This window comes from Odocoileus virginianus, chromosome 17, assembly GCF_023699985.2.
Source record: "Odocoileus virginianus isolate 20LAN1187 ecotype Illinois chromosome 17, Ovbor_1.2, whole genome shotgun sequence".
Taxonomy (NCBI): Eukaryota; Metazoa; Chordata; class Mammalia; order Artiodactyla; family Cervidae; genus Odocoileus; species Odocoileus virginianus.
Genome location: NC_069690.1, coordinates 6859927 through 6881509, shown reverse-complemented (window position 1 = coordinate 6881509; position 21583 = coordinate 6859927). Strand labels below are relative to the sequence as shown.

Below are 21583 nucleotides of genomic sequence, written 5' to 3'. Positions count from 1 at the left end.
ACTGAGTGACTGAACTGAACTGAACCTTTCTTTAAGCCAATTAAATAGAGCTCATTTACAAATTAATTAACCTTAAAAATGTTACCCAAAGACATACCAAAACATATTTAGACAGACACAGTGCAAGATCTAGCTTCATTTTCTAAGTTTAGTCATGAATTAGATATTACAATGTAAAATTTACTAGTTTATAAAAAACAGTTGGAATAAATAAAATTTTTAAAGGCTTTTCCCCATTTTTTGTCAATCTCAGGAGTTAGAGATGGTCTAGATAAGTGTTCCTGAGAGCCCTAGTCTCAAGGCACAGGGAAAGAAAATCAAGTTCTAAAAAAATGGCGGCAGGTCTAAACCAAATGGTGGCCGGACAAAGCAAAATGGCTGTCAAAAATCACAACACAGAACACAGAGTTAAAACACTCATATATAAACCTGGCAGTCCTCATCAGACACTCCCTTAAATACAAGAATACAGTCTCTCAGAATACCTCCTATAGAGACACAGAACTTCAGATTGAAGTACTAACAGAATAAAGGAAAATATCTCAGGTCTTCAAAGGTTTCAAAGGGAGGAAAGGAAGCCAGGTTGAGAGAAGAAGGGGGAGGAGGCGGGAGAGGGGGACAAAAGGGGTGGCTTTACAGACGTCTCCTGCCACCTGCAGATACCCAGGCAGTATGGGACTTTACCCTGGGCCTCCAGAGAAGGGAGGACTGGGACTCGGCCCTACCAGATATCAGACCAGACCAGAGCCAGAATTTGAGTTCTCTGCCAAGATGAGGTGATCAGTCTCCAATCCTCAGTTCAACCTGAGGCCCTTCGACCGGATTCCTGCGTCCAGGACCAGGGGACTAGAAAATTAGGGAAGGATAGGGAGGGTTAAGGAGAGGAAAGAGAGAGGGAAGGGGAGAGAGGTCAGTAAAGTCTCTTGTTCCTTACTGGTTGGGGCACACTGGCCAGTTGTCTGCATCAGGAGGAGACCAGGGACAAAAGGGTCCCAGTTGCGGCCACTGGGTCTGGTCCATTGGCAGGCAAGCTGGCCCCTGAGTACCCTGAGAGGTCAGGATATCGGTCTCAGCGAAGAAGAGTCCCACCAAAGTTGCCATTTGTTGCAGGAAGGGGGACACCTTCCAGGGCCTGAAAGTGGACTTGTCTAACACTCGGAAATGAATTGTCCGAGGAGACACACATGCTGACAAAGCAAGAGATTTCATTGGGACAGGGCACCCGGGTGGAGAGCAGGAGGGTGAGGGAACCCATAAGAACAGCTCTGTCTCATGGCCTGCAGTCTTGGGTTTTATGGTGATGGGATTAGTTTCCAGGTGGTCCTTAGCCAATCATTCTGACTCAGAGTCCTTCCTGGTGATGCAGCTTTGTTCAGCCAAGATGGATGCCAGAGAGAAGGATTCTGGGAAGTGGGCGAACAGGTGGTGTCTCCTTTTGACCTTTCCCGAACTCTTCTGGTTGGTGGAGGCGTTTTAGTTCAGTGTTTCTTACCAGGATGTCCTGTCATAAAACAACTCATGCAAATGGTTACTGTGGTGCCTGGCCAGGGTGGGCGGTTTCAATCAGTGTGCTTCCCCTAACAGTTTCAGTTCAGATTCATATCTTGGAATGATTTGTTTAGGGCCTCCTTTTTTTAATGGTAGATTTATTTATTTTAAATTGAAGGATGATTGTCTTACAATATTGTGTTGGTTTCTGCCAAACATCAACATGAATCAGCAATAGGTATACCTGTGTCCCCTCCCTCTTGAACCTCCCTCCCGCCTCACTCTTCCGTCTCACCCCTCTAGGTTGTTACAGAGCCCCTGTTTGAGTTCCCTGTCATACAGCAAACCCCCACTGGCTGGCTGTTTTACGTATGGTGGTGTGTATGTTTCCATGTTACTCTCTCCATACCTCCCGTCCTCTCCTTCTTCCCCCACCCCGCGTGTCCGTACGTCTGTTCTCTATGTCTGTGTCTCCATTGCTGCCCTGCAAATAGGTTCATCAGTACCATCTTTCTAGATTCCATTTATTTGTGTTAATATATATTTGTTTTTCTCTTTCTGACTTACTTCACTCTGTATAATAGGCTCTAGTTCATCCACCTCTTTAGAATTGACTCAAAGGCATTTCTCTCTATGGCTGAGTAATATTCTGTTTTGTGTATGTAGGTGAACATCTAGCTTGCTTTCATGTCCTAGCTGTTGTAAATAATGCTGCAATGAATATCGGGATACATGTGTCTTTTTCAGTTTTGGTTTCCTCAGGGTATATGCCTAGTGATGGGATTGCTGGGTCATATGGTGGTTTTATTCATAGTTTTTTAAGGAATCTCCATACCATCTTCCCTAGTGGCTGTATCAGTTTATATTCCCACCAACAATTCAAGAGTTTTCTCTTTTCTCCACACCCTCTCTAGCACTTATTGTTTGTAGATTTTTTGATGATGGCCATTCTGACCAGTGTGAGGTGATATCTCATTATAGTTTTGGTTTGCATTTCTCTAATAATTAGCTATGTTGAGCGTCTTTTCATGTGTTTATTAGCCATCTGTGTGGCTTCTTTGGAGAGATGTCTGTTCAGGTCTTTTGCCCACTTTTTGATTGGGTTGTTTGTTTTTCTGGTATTGAGTTGTATGAGTTGCTTGTATATTTTAGAAATTAATCCTTTGTTGTTTCATTTGCTCTTATTTTCTCCCATTCTGAGCATTGAGTTTTCACCTTGTTTTTAGTTTCCTTTGCTGTGCAAAACCTTTTAAGTTTAATTAGGCCCCATTTGTTTATTTTTGTTTTTCTTTCCATTACTTCAGGAGGTGGATCATATAGGATTTTGCTGTGATAAATGTCATCGAGTATTCTGCCTGTGTTTTCTTCTAAGAGTTTTATAGTTTCTGGTCTTATGTTTAGGTCTTTAACCCATTTTGAGTTTATCTTTGTGTATGGTGTTTTAGGAAGTGTTGTAATTTCATTATTTTACATGTAGCTGTCAAGTTTCCCAGCAGCACTTATGAAAAGACTATCTGTGCCCCATTGTATATTCTTGCCTCCTTTGTCAAAAATTAGATACCCATATGTGCATGGGTTTGTCTCTGGGCTTTCTGTCTTGTTCCATTGGTCTGTATTTCTGTTTTTGTGCCAGTACCATACTGTCTTGATGACTGTAGCTTTGTAGTGTAGTCTGAAGTCAGGAAGTTTGATTCCTCCAACTCCATTCTTCTTTCTCAAGATTGTTTGGTTATTTGGGATCGTTTGTGTTTCCATATGAATTGAGAGATTTTTTTGTTCTAGTTCTGTGAAAAATGCCATTGGTAATTTAATAGGGATCACATTAAATCTGTAGATTGCATTTGGTAATATAGTCATTTTCACAATATTGATTATTCCAATCTAGGGACATGGAATGTCTCTCCATCTGTTTATGTCATCTTTGATTTCTTTCATCAGTGTCTTACAGTTTTCTGTATACAGTTCTTTTGTCTCCTTAGGTAGCTATATTCCTAGGTATTTTATTATTTTTGTTGCAGTAGTAAATGGAATTGATTCCTTAATTTCTGTTTCTGATTTTTCATTGTTAGTATACAGGAATGCAAGTGATTTCTGTGTATTGATTTTGAATGTACAAAATCAAGGCTTCATTTTAAAAGGTTCATTTACAGTGAAAAAAAATTAGAGTTGTGAACCAAGCTACTTCCTTCTGTTTGCCCTTTGCTGAATGTTGAATATTCTTTTTCCCAGAGTATGTCAGATTCATACGATTTTTTTCATAGCATCAGGGAATTTAATTTGGAACAGTTGCTGTATCTTTGAGTGCATGTATGTATCTTTCTTTCTTATAAAAACAGAAACACTATGATTTACTAATAATGTTAGCTATTTCCAATGGCAATTTGAAATAGTCCAGGTTTCAAAAAAAGTTGTTTTTCTTTTTTATTCATTCCATTCTCTCTGCAATTCAGGGACGATTTATTATAAATATTGCATCCTCTCCTGTTATGTTTACTTTCTGATCTCTCTCCTGCTTCATGACTTAATAACTTGCTGATAGCTATTTGAAGTTATACTTCATTTAATGAATCATCTGAAAATTAGAGTCTTTATAATGAAGTTAGCAATGTCAAAAGCAAACTATGAAAGCTGTTATAGGAAATAATACAGCACCAGTGGCAGGCAGAATTCTTCCTCAACACCAAAATGCACAGTTGCATATGTCAAGAAATATCTCTGCAGCTGGCTTCAGTGGTAAATGGGGCAGACCTTAGGAAAAAGTTGAATTTGGAAAAGTCCTGTATGTTTTTGTGGTTTCATGTCCCCAGTCATTTGCTTGTCTTCTTCTGACAGACTCACTTTTCTTCAGAGCTACAGAAGAAAATCTCTTTTCTCAAAGGTACCTAGTATTTTTGGAGTAGAGCAAAATAGTTTTGTGTTTCTGTATATTATCTTCTTGTGTCATGTGGACTGGGTAATTATACCATATGTTGCTGCTAAGTGCAGAAGATGGTTGAGAAAGGAGAGATCATTATGGAACACAAATAATCAGCGAATTCAGCAGTAACCTGAAGGATAGGCAGGGAAATGTTGGATGGCCCTGTATAGTTGTGGAGACAGAAGCAATACTAACTTGGTGAATAGATGAGTTTGACCAGCAGAAGGGCTTTGTTGGGATTGCCAGGAGTGCTTAGAGAATTCTCATGAGGGAACGTGGAGTCTGGTTGTGGGAATCGTGAGAAATAACCCCGGAGGCTCAAGAGCATCACCACACTTGTCTGCCACGGTCACTTCCTCACAGCCCCTTCTTTTGAACCCCCAGAATCTGACTTCCTCTGCCCACAGGCTGCTGACAGTGACCTCCTGAAGTTGGTCTCCATCTCCCCTGGGAAGAGGATGTACTGCCATTTGCCTGCAGCCCCCTTAGTCTGTGAGGGTCACTCTAATGAAATACCACAGGCTTAAGCAACCGAAAGTTCTCTCTCACAATTCTTGAGCCTGAAAATCTAAGATTAAGATGTTGGCAAGTTCAGATTTTTACTGAGGCCTCTGTCCTTGGCTCGTGGGTATCTCTGTTACTGTGTCTTCACATGGCCTTTTCTCTGTTGTCACAAAAAGGCACATGAGCTGATGTCTCTTTGTGTGTCCAAATTTTCTCTCTCATAAGGACACCAGTCACAGTGGACTAGGACCTACTCTAATGGCCTTATCTTAATTTTATTACTTCTTCAAAGACTGTATCTCTAAATACAGTCAAATTAGAGCACTCTGGGTTAGGGCTTCACAGAAGAATTTTAAGGGGACACAATTTAGCCTATAACACTCCCTGAAGAGAGCTTCACAGGGGCCTGGCCGCGGCCCCTGGTTTGGAGAGCGACCAGGTGAGGTGAGATCTCTGTTGAAGAGTCATTCTGTGAGAAAACAAAGTGCCTTCTCTCCTCGGTCACTCTTGGTCCCTGTGACATTTGATGCTTATTATTAAATACAGAACATTAGAGATGAGTTCTCATTTCATGTTGCTGTGATCAGTAGCTCCTTGGATGGCCAGCCAAGCCCCTCTGACATGTCTGTGAGGCTGGCAGTAAGAGTGAAGAAGACAGTGTTTGAGCCAGGCTGAGAGCAGTTTGGTTCCCTGAAATCTCGGATGCCAAAGAAGCTCCTTGCCATTAAGGCTGCTGCTCCTTGTGCAGCTCTGGTTCTCTCGATGCTAAATCTCATTTTGTGGCATGCTGATGGTTTGAGGAATGTAGAATGCCGGGCGCTCTTCTGTGTCATACTGAGGAGCGTGCTTGTCTAATGCCCTTGGGTTTTCATACTGCTATGAAAGTGTTTCATGCATATCTCATACATACTGCTGTGGTGAATATTCTTCTGTATCTTTGTGTACTTGAGCAATGACTCAGTAAGATCATCCCTAGAAGGGGTACTACTTGGTCAAATGTTAAAATTTGATAAGTACTGTCAGGTACTTATTTATGTACAGGTCTGTATTTATGCCAAGAATATGTGGGTTACCTTTGTTCAATATTGTGTGAAAGGTAAGAGAGTGATAGAGAGCAGAGTGATTAAGAGACCAGGGTCTGGATTCAGAGCTCTGGGTTCGAATTTTGGCTCTGCGACTCATAAACTGTGTGCCCTTGCTCAGATAACTTACTTCTCTGTGGGTGAAGACAGATGGGATGCCAAGAGATTGCAGATTCCTGTTTACACCCACTTTTTTGAATTTCACCTCCATTTGATGGGACAAGTTCATTAAAAACCCACCAACTCCTGTCCTCAGAGGGCTAATAACATTCATTGTATTAATAATAACTAGAGCTAACATTTAGATAGCCCTTGCTTTTAGCCCACCACTGCTCTAAACATGTATAGTAGCTCATTTGAGTACTATAATTATTACCCTCATTTTCACAGATGGGAAAAGTGGAAATAATGATATTTTAAACTTTTAACCAAAGGCAGAAGAAGATTTGAATTCAGTCACTTTGACCTTGGCAGGCAATGGCTAGTGGGAGTGGAGAGGTGTCAGGCAGTACAAATGGTCATGTCTTTATTTATATATGATAGAATCCTCAAAGTGAACTTGGAGATTTAAAAGGAATACCTTACATTTTAATACATTTTACCCAGTTTGCCCTGCAAAGAGTTTGAGTGAACAGGAAGTCTGTCTTAAAAATTTCTTGGAATCCAAAGACAGGTAACTATATAGGTAGTCTGCTTTCACTGCTAATTATACAGGTAGTTCACTTTTCTTTGTAAAAGGACAGCTTCATTCACTTTTGTTTGTAAGCGAACAGTTACATTTGTTGTCTGTGATCAAAGTGGAGAAATGAAGAGCATTGCCAGGAAAAGTGTCCACCCTGAAAAGAAGGGTAACTAGGCAAGTTGGCCATTTCTTGTTCCCTGGCTGGCATTTAGTTTCTCAATCTTGGTGTATTCCAAACTGAAATTATCTCCAGTAGCAGCAGATAGCAAGGCTGCAGCAGTCACAGGTCAAGTACCCACAGATCCTTGGTCTTGAGAATGGGTGAGGTGATGCTCAAGCTGCTCTTGAAGGCTCCTCTGAAAGCCAGGGGTCCTGCCTGCAGTGGATGCAGCATGTATGGTGTTCCAGTGAATTAATGAGCCACAGTGACTGAACATCTTACATCTATTTTCTTTTTATTTATTATTTATTTTAATTGGAGGATAGTTACAGTGTTATGACGGTTTTTGCCATACATCAGTTTGAATCGGCCATAGGTATACACGTGTCCCATACATGTGTTCCCCCTCCACCTTGAACCCCCCTCCCACCTCCCTCCCCACCCTATTTCTCTGGGTTGTCCCAGAGCACTGGCTTTGCATGCCCTGCTTCATGCATCGAACTTGCAGAGTCATCTGTTTTACGTATGGTAATGTACATGTTTCAATGCCATTCTCTCAAATATCCCACCCTCTCCTTCTCCCACCGAGTCCAAAAGTCCATTCTTTACGTCTGTGTCTCCTTTGCTGCCCTGCATGTAGGATCGTTGGTACCATCTTTCTAAATTCCACATATATGCGTTAATATACAGTATTTGTCTTTCTCTTTCTGACTTACTTCACTCTGTATAATAGGCTCCAGTTTCATCCATCTCATTAGAATTGACTCAAATGTGTTCCTGTTTATAGCTGAGTAATACTCCACTGTGATATGTGTGACAACTTCCTTATCCGTTCATCTCCAGTGGACATCTAGGTTGCTTCCATGTGCTGGCTATTGTAAACAGTGCTGCAGTGAACATTGGGGTACACGTGTCTCTTTCAATTCTGGTTTCCTTGGGTTGTATCCTCAGCAGTGGGATTACTGGGTTGCATGGCAGTTGTATTCCCAGTTGTTTTTTTTTTTTTAAGGAATCTCCACACTGTTAGTGGCTGTACCAGTTTGCATTCCCACCAATGATGTAAGAAGGTTCCCTTTTCTCCACACCCTCTCCAGCATTTAATGTTTGTAGACTTTTTGATGATGGCCATTTTGACCGGTCTGAGATGATACCTCATTGTGGTTTTGATTTGCATTTCTCTAATAATGAGCGATTGTTGAGCATCTTTTCATGTGTTTGTTAGCCGTCCATGTGTCTTCTTTGGAGAAATGTCTGTTTAGGTCTTTTGCTACTTTTTGATTGGGTTGTTTGTTTTTCTGGTATTGCGCTGCATGAGCTGCGTGTATATTTTGGAGATTAATTCTTTATCAGTTGTTTCGTTTGCTGTTATTTTCTCCCACTCTGAGGTCTGTCTTTTCACCTTGCTTATAGTTTCCTTCGTTGTGCAAAAGCTTTTAAGTTCAATTGGGTCCCATGTATTTACTTTTGTTTTTCTTTCCATTACTCCAGCAGGTGGATCATAGAGGGTCTTGCTGTGATTTATGTCATAGAGTGTTCTGCCTATGTTTTCCTGTAAGAGTTTTATAGTTTTTTGGTCTTACATTTAGGTCCTTAATCCATTTTGAGTTTATTTCTGTGTATGGTGTTAGAAAGTGTTCTTGTTTCATTCATTCTTTTACATGTAGTTGACCACTTTTCCCAGCACCACTTGTTGAAGGGATTGTCTTTTCTCCATGATATTTTTTTGCCTCCTTTGTCAAAGATAAGGTGTCCATAGGTGTGTGGATTTCCTGCATCTATTTTCAAAGTGTGATGAAAAGTTTGGTACTAATCATCATCTCAGAATTGAAACCTGAATCATTGCATTGCTACAAGTGAAAACAAATTGATCAAAGATGTTATGGAAAGTTCCATATCCTGCAAGTTCCTCAGTAGTTCTTAGATTCACTGTATGCCAGACTAGCTTTTGCCAGTTTAAGGATTACTTCCTTGCTGCTAGGTGCTGATGTCCACAACTGAGAACAGCCGGTAATGAGTTTTTATTATGTAAGTCCCTGCTATTTCAGAGTTTTATTTCTCTCTGTGTCCTCCTTCTGGTATCAGTAGCTTTTATTTTATCTTTATGTGTATGTGTATGTGTCTGTATATTTGTGTATTCTAAAGAATAACAGAAGAGTTTTTTCAACTACCACATTGAGATAAATCCATAGGATTAATGTACCTTTGAAAATTTAAAGAACGCTTATAATCTATTTTGTTACTCACTGATTGTACTTTATTTTTAAATATGATTGTCTGCATTGTTCCCTGGTCACTAAAAGTACTTGATGAAAGGTACAGCTGGATGTAAATATATTGAAAGAATAATGTTTGTTTTTCGCAGGCATTTTTAAACACCCACTGTGTGCTTGACATTGGTGACTCTCACTCAGGTTTCTGTCACTCTGGCTGTGCATATTAGAGTCAACTGTTGCCAGTTCATGGAGGAACAGAATTCCTTTACTACAGTAAAATACTTTTGGATGAGCTGTGTATTAGAGTTCTCCAGAGAAACAGGAACAACACGAGATGACATAGACATGGCTATAGCTGTAGATGTAGAACAGAGGTTTTCAGTAAGGACTTGGCTCATGAGATTATGGAGACCGAGAAGTCCCAAAATCTGCAGTTGGCAATCTGGAGACCTGGGAAAGCTGATGATAAACTTCCAGCCCAAGTGCAAAGGCCTGAGAACCAGGAGAGCTGATGGTATATTTCAGTCTGATTCCTAGTCTAAGTGAGATAGGCAGGGGGTGGGAATTCCCTTTTGCTCAGCCTTTTATTCTGAGTCCCATTCATATTGGGACCATCTGCTCACAAAGGTGGGCTTCCCAGTGGCACTAGTGGTGAAGAATCTGCCTCCCAATGCAGGAGACTAAGAGATGGGAGTTCGACCCCTGGGTTGGGAAGGTCCCCTGGAGGAGGGCACAGCACCCATTCCAGGATTCTTGCCTGGAGAATCCCGTGGGCAGCAGCTGGTGGGCTACAGTCCACAGGGCCACCAAGAGTTGGACACGACTGAAGCGACTTAGCACACACGCATGTTCACAAAGGCAGTCAGTCTGTTTAGTGTACAAATTCAGATGTTAATCTCATTCTGAAACACCCCCACAGACACACTCAGAACAATGTTTAACCAAATATCTGGGTACCCCAGGGCCTAGTCAGATTGAAAATGAAAGTCACTCAGTCATGTCTGACTCTGCAACCCCATGGATATATATAGTTCATGTAATTCTCTGGGCCAGAATATTGGAGTGGGTAGCTGTTCCCTTCTCCAGCGGATCTTTCCAACCCAGGGATTGAACCCAAGTCTCCCACATTGTAGGTGGATTCTTTACCAGCTGAGCCAAGAGGGAATCCCAGCAATACTGGAGTGGGTAGCCTATCCCTTCTCTAGGGGATCTTGCTGACCCAGGAATCGAATTGGAGTCTCCTGCATTGCAGGCGGGTTCTTTACCAACTGAGCTATCAGGGAAGCCAGGTTGACCATGAAATTAATAATTACCAAATGTTATAGAATTTTAGAGTGGCTGTCAGTACAGTTTAAAGCATGTTCAGTGTTTTCCTAAATTCAAACAAATTAAAAATGAAATCTGATTTTAAAAAAAGCTTACAAAACAAAATGGGTAATTAGCATTGTTACCATTTAGGGTAGGCACATAACATAGTGGAAAGGTTGTGAACTTTGGAATTAGACAGACAGCTTGAGTTACATTTCTGTGACTTACTGGCTGTGGATCCTGGGCAATTACTTGTATGAACTGTAATTTTGTGATCAGTTTTAAAATGAAAAGAAACTGACTTCATGATGGTGTTTAGATGAAAGAAAATCTAATTTTAGGATGCAGTAGATGATCAATAAATAAAACTAGTTATTTGAAAGTTGACCATAGTGATGCCATAGATCATTTTGTTAAAAAGAGTCTTTTATCTTGAAGTGATTTGACCTTTTTTTCATTGCCTGATGTAGTCATGTTAGCGTATAACTATGTCCTAGAGACATGCTTATGAATTACTAAAGCTTTCTCTCTTGTTCTTTTAACAGAGTTAAATTAGAAGAGAGAGGAGTTGCTGAGAGTCCTGTAACAGTTAGTAATGGGGATAGTACTCGTTTATTACCTAGAAAAGCAAAGAAGCGGGCATTAAAGTTGGACGAAGATGAAGAAACCGAACCAGATTACAGAAATTCAAAGAAGCATTGGAAGAGGCATGAGAACAGTAACAGTGAGAAGACCTTGGATCTAGACCCAAAAGCCGCCACAGGGCAGAGTGTGATTAAAAAAAACAAGAGGAAGAACAAAGCCACGTGTGATGTGGTGGAGGTTGATGATGGAGAGACTGAAAAAAAATTGCCAAAGAAGAAGGAGAAACGTGAATATAAAAAGCATGCCAAGACTCCCAAGTCTTCTAAAGCACAGTCTGTGAAAGAGTGGACCATCCAGAAGTGCAGCCCTAAAGCTCTTCCTGCTAGAAACAGCCTTGTGAAAGCCAACCGGAAAGGTGGCACGGTCGTCCGTACAAAAGACAGTCCAGATTCCTCCTCGGAGTCTGAGTCTTATCACGAGTCAACTAGTGATGGTGTCAGCAACGTCGTCTTGGAGGTCAGACATTCCTCACAGAAAATCTCGACTGACATGTCAAAGGAAGGATCCTCTGTGAAAACCACAGCTGCAAACAAAGTGGCTCCAAAAACTGGTTTTACCTCTGCCCCTGTCAAGGGCAAGACCTCCAGAACATCATCTTCTAGTTCAGACTCTAGTTCAGAGTCAGACGATCAATGCGTGATGCCAAAGAGCACCCCTGAGTGTACTGCAGAGTTCTTAAAGACTGTAGGCCTCTTTGTAGGAAGAAATTGTCCAGGGCCATCATCACAGGTTCCAAACGCCGCTGGATGGAAGCAGTCGGACCCAAACAGTGGCAGACAGGTCCTCTGTCCTCCTCCCAACGTGACTCTCCCCGCCAGTTTGGGAAGAGGTTGGGGTAAAGGAGAGGACCTTCTTTCCTGGAAAGGAGCGAGGGGGCGGGGTATGCGGGGGAGAGGTCGAGGTCGAGGGCATGCTCTTCCCTATGTTTTAAATAGAAACGCCGACTATCAGAAGCAACAACAGTTGAATGAAATGGTGACAAATTCATCTACCATTATCCAGGCAAGTATTACTGTGAGCTTATGTCTTCCCCTTTCCTCATGTTATGTGTCTGGAGTTGATGTTGGGGTTCACATTTTCCCACCAGTAACAAAATTTCGTGACTAACACTGTTTTTCAGAATCCCATAGAGACACACAAGAAGGACTACAGTCTCTTACCATTGTTAGCAGCTGCCCCTCAAGTTGGAGAAAAGATTGCATTTAAGGTATATATTCAAAAAACAACAACAGTTGCAACAAAAGAGTTTATTTCTCTTCCAAATAAACTTATTCATTAGCACATTAGGTTACATTTGTATTTATAAGTTAATATAATTTATGTTAATAAAATTTAATGAATTATTAAACCAACTTTTATGTATAAAAGCTCTTCCTGAATTATATCTTTCATGTTTTCTTGCCAACCATGTAGTAGGTGCCCAGTAGTTATTTTCTGAGTGAATAAAAATGACTCAGCCTGGTGTCTGGAACGTAGTAACTGCTCAATAAAAAAAGACTCTACATGTCACCTCCAGACCTCCCAAACCCCCACAAAGAACCTTTCCTACTTGAAGCCCTGTTTTGCTACAGGCTCTTCGCAGGGCTTCCTGAGTGGTGGAGTAAGCCCCGGAACATGGCATGTTTTGTTTTCTCAGGAGTAAGGAAAAGGAAACACGGGGTAACTGTATTTGTGAGTATTTTTCTTCTTTTTTAGCTTTTGGAACTAACATCCGATTATTCTCCTGATGTCTCTGACTACAAGGTAAGGGTCTTTATTTACAAATAATCAAATGTCAGTACATTAAAGAAGCTAACGTCATGTTTAATTTTGCTAATTACAGATAACATAGATTTTTATGGAGTGAACAGTGCCGTCAAGAAGAAAATAAAAATATTATCAAAATGTAAACTTTTTAATAATATCACTTTGAAGTCTCCCAGTGTTACTTTTCTTAATACCCAGGAGGAATATAGAAGGAGAATGACAAATTTTTTTTTTTACTCAGTTTTTTCTAATCAGCTTAGACACACAAAGTTATTTGAGTATCCCTCCCCCATGATCCTCATCTTTGAAAGAAAATAAAATAGCTCTTAGTCAGAAAGGGCTTCCTAGGTGGCTCAGTGGTAAAGAATCTATGTGCCAGTGCAGGACATGCAGGTGATGTGGGTTCAGTCCCCGGGTTGGGAAGACCCCCTGGAGTAGGAAATGGAAACCCACTCCAGTGTTCTTGCTGGAGAGTCCCATGGACAGTGGAGCCTGCCGGGTGAGCACGCAAGTACAGACTCAGCCAGGAAATCTGATTATTCTTAGCATGGGAATCTATTTCATATATTTATGAATTCCTATTGGTTCAGTCAGTTCAGTTGCTCTGTTGTGTCCGACTCTGCAACCCCATGGACTGCAGCATGCCAGGCTTCCCTGTCCATCATCAACCCCTGGAGCTTGCTCAAACTCATGTCCATCGAGTCGGTGATCTCATCCTCTGTCGTCCCCTTCTCCTCCCACCTTCAATCTTTCCCAGCATCAAGGTCTTTTCAAATAAGTCAGTTCTTTGCATCAGGTAACCAAACTATTGGAGTTTCAGCTTCAGCGTCAGTCCTTCCAATGAACACCCAGGACTGATTTCCTTTAGGATTTGATCTGCTTGTAGTCCAAGGGACTCTCAAGAGTCTTCTCGAACAGCACTGTGCAAAAGCATCAATTTGTTGGCACTTTGCTTTCTTTATAGTCTAACTCTCACATCCATACATGACTACTGGAAAAACCACAGCTTTGACTAGACGGACCTTTGTTGGGAAAGTAATGTCTCTGCTTTTTAATATGCTGTCTAGGTTGGTCATAACTTTTCTTCCAAGGAGCAAGCGTCTTTTAATTTCATGGCTGCAGTTAGCATCTGCAGTGATTTTGGAGCCCAAGAAAACAAACTCTGTTACTGTTTCCATTGTTTCCCCATCTATTTGCCATGAAATGATGGGACCCGATGCCATCATCTTCGTTTTCTGAATGTTGAGCTTAAGCCAGGTTTTTCACTGTCCTCTTTCACTTTCGTCAAGAGGCTCTCTAGTTCCTCTTTACTTTCGGCCATAAGGGTGGTGTCATCTGTGTATATGAGATTATTGATATTTCTCCTGGCAATCTTGATTCCAGCTTGTGCTTCATCCAGCCTGGCATTCCTGTTGGTTACTATGATCTAATATGGTTTCTTTTGCTTTACCAGTTAACCATAGGTAATTCACCAATATTATCCTTGGAATTTCCTCTTTTAATATTTGTGTGGGACTTAATACTGGCATATGAACTTCATCATAGTTCAGCAAAAGTGTGACTCAGTGGGATTATAGAATTACATGTTGTCTTTCCTTTTCTTACCCATTCAAAATTTTGTTCAAATCTTGTTAAAATGCATACTTTCTTATTTTGATGTGAGATTCAGAATGTAAGTCCATTTTTAAAGGAAATAATTGATATGTTAACATAGTAATATAGATAAGGTACAACAGTGAGTCAATCTGAGTTGATACCCTGGAAGTTTTTTAAAATCTTGGTAAGAATCTTTGTTCAAAAGCAGGCTAGAAGAAGAATCAGTTCATGAAGGGATTTGCTTGGTTAGTTCTGGGTAATTGGTGTATTTCCATCTTTTCATCTTAGTCCCTTAATATAGGTGACCACCGAACTTATCATCTACATCAGAACACTTGCAGATGAGAAGGATTACTATTGTATTGATAATTTATACTGAAAGGAGACATAAATGGACCTGTCTTGAGCAGACCAGGATGTTTTTTCACCCTACCACAGATGATTAATGTAATTCTGCAGTGTGTGAGGAAATGGAAATAAACATAGAATTTATATGTCCCACAACCTGTATCAATCATTGATTCTAGATGATATAGATTTTTTAAAATGCATCTTAAATAGATGTTGGTCATTATAGTTATTATTTTGGAAAGCTGTTTGCTACTTTGTTTCCAGTATTTTTAGGACTTTTTTGAAGTTGCTTTCAGAACCATTTCAAGAGTGAAAATCAATGTTACTTTTTTGCTTTGATGTCAAACGCTGTTATCCAGCTAGATCATTAGCTTTATTCATTAAGCTTGTCTTTAAAGTCAAAGCTATCTTCAAAGAATGTAGTCTCCCCAGCCCCCTGACCCTGTCTAGTATGTATCCATAGGATTTTAATTTATGGAGGTGACTGAGTGGTAACAGCAGAGTCAGTGCTACTGAAGAGAAGTATTCATTATTTACATTTCCCAAGAGAAAGGAGAATGCCACGCCAGGCAGGACTACAGATGCCAGCATCTGGCTGTGGCCGGGAGGCAGGGGCAGGAGTGAGGAACTTCCAACCGGGTTCCCTTGGGGTTGGAGGGCAGGTCAGGGAGACAGCTCAGGGCAGGCTAGTTTGGATAACTAGAAGCTGTGGGCACTAGGGCTCTTCCTAGCTGTGTAGTGCTTGCTCTGGGGATAACTTAGACCAGAGAAATGTGGTCTGCTATGGGAGTTTCATTCCAAATACATGTTGACTTATTTTAAAAATTTTTTGTTGAAATAAAATTCACATAAAACTCACCATCTTAACTATTTTAAGTGGTTTTAGTACACTCATTATATTTCACATGTTGATTTTTGACTTGGACTTTTATTTTTGAAAGGAAGGAAGAATATTAAGCCATAACCCGGAGACCGACCAAGTAGACATAGAAATTCTTTCATCCTTACCTGGTGAGTCTTCTAGAAAAAAATTTGAAAACGTAGGCTCTTCATGTCTGCACTGGTTTCTGAATAGCTTCTGTACGCAGGAGCCGCTGTCTTCCTTGGCTGCCGTGGTTACGGTACTCTCTGCTGCCTCCGTTAGCGCAGAGGGCCTGGGGGTGGGCTGCGCTGCGCTTCCACTAGTGGGGCTGCCTGTCTGCTGAGAGTTGTTGGGTTTGTTCCCCAAACTCTTAGGCATGTTGTTCTTTTTATTGTAGCTTGTAATTTCATAAAATTACATCAATTAATGAAAATTGATGGCAAAAAAAATTATGTCTATGAAACCTAAATTGAATGCTGACTCAGGATCGTTGCTGAAAATTGAATTACATGTGATGGGTTAGCTATAAGAGTTTGGGAGGAATTTGATAAAAATCTGAGAAGATTCTGCACATAAATTGTGTTGCTAGTCTTATATTCTTGCATCCACTTAAAAAACAAAAACAAAAAACCTCAGGACTTCTCCTGGCAGTCCAGTGGTTAAGACTGCGTGCTCCCAATGCAGAGGGTGTGGGTTTGATCCCTGGTCGGAGAACTAAGATCCTCCATGCTGCGTGGCATGGCCAGAAAACAAAACTAAACAAAACCCCTCAAAACTCAAAAACTGGAAATTGCATATATGCATTAGGGATAAAGTTTCTGAAAGAAAGACAGCTCCAGTCAGTGGACTCATAAGACCTACTAGCTTTGTTTGAAAAGGTTGGCAAATGAACATACTTCTCTGTGTTAAAGTAAAATGTCTGAAATATAAGTGTAGCCACACTCTCATGCATTATTTAAAATGGTTCCCTGCTTTATCCCTGAATCACCCCACCCATTTTTGGTTCTGAAACCCTGGAATAACAGGACTTTTATTGTGTGTGGCTTAACTTGAGTTGTGTTTGCAAGGGTCCCTGGCCAGAGATTAGAGGCAATCCCTTTTTCTTTAGCAGACTCTAAGGAATTAATTATTTTCTGTTCATGTTTAAATAAGATAGTAAAAGATTCAAGACTCTAGTACATAGAAATCATTCAGAAAGATTTTTCAGGGGATTTCCCTGGTGGTCCAGTGATTAGGATTTGACGCTTTCTCTGCTGGGGCTCAGATTCAATCCGTGGTTGGGGAACTAAGATCCTGCAAACTATGAGGGCACGAAGAAAAAATACAAACAAAAAACCTTACACTGGTTTTCCAGCTTTCTTCTGATTAGATTTCATTTGAAGAAATCCTCCATAAGAATGTTGGACAGTGGTTTGTCCATGGTCAAATTCTGTGGACACAGCCTGATCACTTCTTGTCAGGTGATTGACAGTGATGATATACAATTAGAACTTTTCTTTTTGGGAGCATCAAGAAACCGTTGATCTGTTTTCTAGCAGAAATACAGGCAGTCCTCACTTTGCATTGTTCTAATATACATGAATTTCAGTTACCATGGTTTTGTTAAATAAAAAACAGTCTCCAGTGACTTGGTATATTAACTCTTCCTTTTAAAAATATTTATTTCTTTGCACTAGGTCTTAGTTGTAGATCTAAGTTGCAGGATCTTCCGTTGTAGCATGTGGGATCTAGTTCGCTGACCAGGGATCAAACCTGGGCTCCCTGCATTGCGGGTGTGGAGTCTTAGCCGCTGGACCCCCAGGGAAGGCCCTGTTAGCTGTGAATAACTGTGTGAAGTACTACCAGCTCTCCAGCCCACAGATCGCTGCACGGTAGCTGGTGCCCATTGTGATGGGTGACGAGTCACCTTGCTTCTTGCAGTGTTTTGGTGCTGGTCACTGTGACCTGGTGCTCAGCTCCTGCGCCACAGCGAAGTGTGTGACTGTGGTGCCTCCGTGCCTCAGTGACAAACCCACGCGTCACTCTACGAAAGTGGGTAATTCAGGTAGGGAACTGGCCAACAGAAATGACAGCGTGACAAAGAAACAAAAAGTGATGATGCGAAAAGTAACATCCAAATTTAACTTAAGTGAAATCATAGAAGAAATAACTCACTATGGAAATGCTGACATTGAGCTTTCTGTGAACTTCTTGACATCAGTGAGGAAAGTGGTCATGATGAAAGACATAAAGATATCCTAGAAATTACATAAGCAAAAAACTGGACAAAACTGTGAAAAAGAAACTCTCAGATCTATTTCATAACCTTCGAAACTCAAAGGGTAACATGCTGGAAGTGGACTCAAACAGAAAGGAGTATGACGGCTGTGCCAGGCATGGAAAAGATCCTCACTCTGAATGTGGTTAGATGGCAAGGGGGCGAGCACTGTTCAAACCACCCTGGGTGTGTGTGGACACAGAACATTCTCTAATTCTCATTTTTTCTGCTTTACATTAGGTCAGTGCCCTACATAAATAGCAGTTTTACTGTGTTTTCATTCCCCTATACAGTAAAGGTTTGAATGTTTTGACAAAAAATTTTAAAGATCATGAGACAGTCATAAGTTTCCCCATTGATTAAGATTGTTTTGCATGATTTCAACCTGTGTGGTCATTTTTATAGCCCCACCCTACCATGTAAAATGAGGACTGCTGTCCTCATTTCATTATCAAGTAAGCATGTATAATTTCTGTGGACACAACAAGATATAAGAATTTTGCAGAATTCACATTACCTTCTCTTGTTGAAACAAACCAGTTTTGGGGGGATTGTCTTGTGGTTACACATTCTTTTCTGGGATTACTAGTGATAGTGTATCAGTTCATTGCTTTTCTGTGAAGGAAAGATCGTCGCTGATGCATACCTGAGAAGCTCCTGTGTGTTGACACAGGGTTTTCAGAGCATCTCCTGTCACTGAGCACTCCATGCTTTCGTGTGTGTACCCACGTCAATGGACAGTTTGTTTGTGGTGGTTTTTCTAACAATATGAATTCCCTGTAGAGGATCTTTTTCACTACTGGGAAATGACTTATTGTCTCTCCTTCCTACCGTCTGGTTTCAGCCATGAAAGAACCTGGGAAATTTGATTTGGTTTATCACAACGAAAATGGAGCTGAGGTAGTGGAGTATGCTGTGACGCAGGAGAAGAGGGTAGGCACGCTTCTCTTCTTGGGATTGCTTGGTCGTCCATTCGCTTGACTGGCTGCTGGTGGTCTGGAAGGTGACGCTGCAGCTTTCTGCACTGCCTGTATAAAATCAGAGAGGATCCCAGTCTTGGGGGTCCCCGGAAGTCACCACGTCTCCTTACAGTCACTACTACCTCCCAAGAGTTACCATGATTCTGACTTAGTATAGTGCAGATAATTTTGAAGAATGACACACAGTGATGAATCTGTCTTCTGATTTTGCTTAAGTCCTTAAATTGCCATTTTAGGAAGTATATGGTTTAGAGCTTTGTTGGCAGCCAGACTTCCAGAGATGCTAGAATGGCTGTCTCATTAGAGTATGGTAGCATTGAAGTGAATAGAATTTATATTTAAGAAACCGCTTCTTAAGGTGTTTATACTTGAAATGTTATGATATTGTTCTGAAGTTTTAGTATTGCAAAGTCACGTTTTATCTGAAATGTAAACTTGTGGAAACCCTAACCAGACTGTATGTTTTGCTTTGTCTTTAGGATAGATGACACTCAGGGATTTACTCCAAAAGCACATTTTTAGGGTCTGTGGTAGGCTGTGCAGATTTGGCCTCGTATCCTGTACTTCTTTATTTGCAATATATGCAGCCCCACTTTTTTGTTGAAATGTATTCTTGGAAACTACACTGGAAAATTAAATGTTGGAGGCTTTCCTCTTGGAGGCCTTATTAAACTGAGGCCTGAAGTAGGGCCTGTAATTACGTTTTTGGACACTAGATGGCACTCATTATTCATCTAGATGGCCTTCATTAGCTTTGCTTTCTCTTGGTAAAATGCGAAACAACTCCTCTGTTTTTAGGCAGCACAGGAAAAGAACTACAGAGCTGCAGGAAAGGGCGTCAGCAGTCTAGTGATAACCCTCTGGACCGTATCTGCCTCCCAAGAGGTCTGCAGACTGCCTGTCCATAGAGACTGGTTGGGCAAATCCTTCTGACTCCTTGGTAACCAGCTGGTACCACCTGGCCCCAGCCCATGCTCTAAATCAAAGAAAGATGAAATATGTTTAATATAAAACTTATCTGTGTTCTAGGTAAACAAGGCCTTCTACCTTAATTGAACTAAATTTACTGGGACTCAAATTACCTCCAGTCCTTAAGCATTCTTCACAAATGAAAATTGAAGTTTTTAACTAAAATTCATATGACCTCAAAATGACATCTCTAAACTGAATATTTTCTGTTTTTCCTCAGATAAGCGTTCGTTGGAGAGAGTTAATAGATCCAAGACTGATTATCGAATCTCCGAGTAACACATAAAGTGTGGAGCTTCCCCGAGTATGACCTCTCCACCTCGTGGTTTATAAATGTCTTATTTGTGAAAGTGACTATAACCTGAACTGTTTTTTTTTTTTAAAAAAGATTTGTGAGTTGTATGCATTTTCGGTTATCTTCCATTTGCTGTATAGGAAAAAATCTACCTCATCATTTAAAAGAACATGGGTATTGCTTTTGTAGATCTTTTTTTTCCCCAGGCTTAATCTTAATAACAAAATTTACAACATGACATTCCTTCAGGCATCGTTTATAAAACAATATGTACGGTTTCTTCTCTTTTTTATTTTTTTCAACCATCAAGTAGCTATCGTCAGTAGGAGTTTGTAATACCAAATACAAGAAAGTGCTGTATATCTTGTCTCAGTAAGTTTTATTAAGTAACGTTTTAAAACATGAAAGCATGTTACTTGACTTAATTTTTTAAAATTTAAGTTGTTCCATTCAACGTGGAACATCTTATACATTTCAAGTATTTTATACTTGTAATTGTCGGGAGTTAACCAGTAGCTGGGTTTGTTACAGGCAATGAGTTAAGGAATCCTTTCGCACTTTTCTCAACTTTAAGATGAAGGATTCTCAGGGCCTGTGGAGATCAGTGAAAATAAGTCTGTGTGCCTGGGGAAGAACTGGGGCTCCATTCAAGGGGGAGGATTCACTGTGAGCTCAGGCCAGGGTGACCCACCCAGCCACTTGATCCCGGGTGCCTGGCTGAGTGTGCTGTGCTGGAGTGAGGGTCTTGAACAGAAACTTCCTTTTCTGTTGTTATTCAACACAAAGCTAAAAAGGCTGAAATATATACTGTGAAAATTGTTTTAACAAAACATCAGATCCCTCCTTTGGCTTTGCAGATTTTTAAATAAAATCATATTGAACTAAACTTCCGTGCTGAGTCATCTTGTTTGAGTTTTACAGATTGTTACCTTGTTTTATAATAATGCAAAAGATTAAAATTTTCTGTAACAAGAAGGTTTGCCTTGACTAAAGACTTTGATGTTGCAAGGTTTAGTTCAGTGGAGTTCATGAGATCTGGGAGCAACTGGATCAAAGGAGATATCTAGTTTTAAGTTGCATGACACTGATGTGCATCAAAATGGGTATTTATTGATTTTTAAACGAGAAGTATGATTTCAGAAAGAGTGAGATTAACGTGAATGATGGAATCCTGGTACTGGGGTCCTGGTGTAAGCACGCTTACAGGGTTTGGAAAACAAGACAAATAGTAAAGGCCAACGGGTGCATGAAAATAGTGCTCAGCACCACTAGTCATCAGGGAAATCAAAATCACAGCCAGACAGCACCTCACACCCGTTAGGATGGGTCTTACCAAAAAGACAAGAAATAGTCATTGTTGGAGAGGGTGTGCAGAAAAGGGAACCTCTGTGCACTGTTGGTGGGAATGTAGAGTCACTGTGGAAAGCAGTATGGAGGTGCGCCCCAATTTTTTTTTTTAATTGAGAATAAAACTATCATATGATCCAGCAGTTTCACTTCTGGGTATTTATCCAAAGAAAACAAAAAC

The 21583-nt window shown here is 40.7% G+C and overlaps 1 protein-coding gene across 4 annotated transcripts in view; it reads left to right on the top strand.

The window, feature by feature from the left end:
- COIL (coilin) overlaps positions 1 to 20413 on the top strand; it is a 28965-nt gene extending 8552 nt beyond the window's left edge. Inside the window, exons 2-7 of one of the 4 annotated variants that reach the window (XM_070478485.1) lie at positions 10900 to 12001; positions 12120 to 12206; positions 12695 to 12742; positions 15634 to 15703; positions 18656 to 18744; positions 19981 to 20413. In XM_070478485.1, coding sequence (XP_070334586.1) covers positions 10900 to 12001; positions 12120 to 12206; positions 12695 to 12742; positions 15634 to 15703; positions 18656 to 18744; positions 19981 to 20046 — 1462 coding nt within the window. In that variant the 3' untranslated portion in view covers positions 20047 to 20413. Of the gene's footprint in view, positions 1 to 10899; positions 12002 to 12119; positions 12207 to 12570; positions 12743 to 15633; positions 15704 to 18655; positions 18745 to 19980 lie in introns of those variants that run through there. The other 3 variants (XM_070478486.1, XM_070478488.1, XM_070478487.1) reach the window with 3 other exon arrangements.
- The last annotated feature ends 1170 nt before the right edge of the window (positions 20414 to 21583 follow it).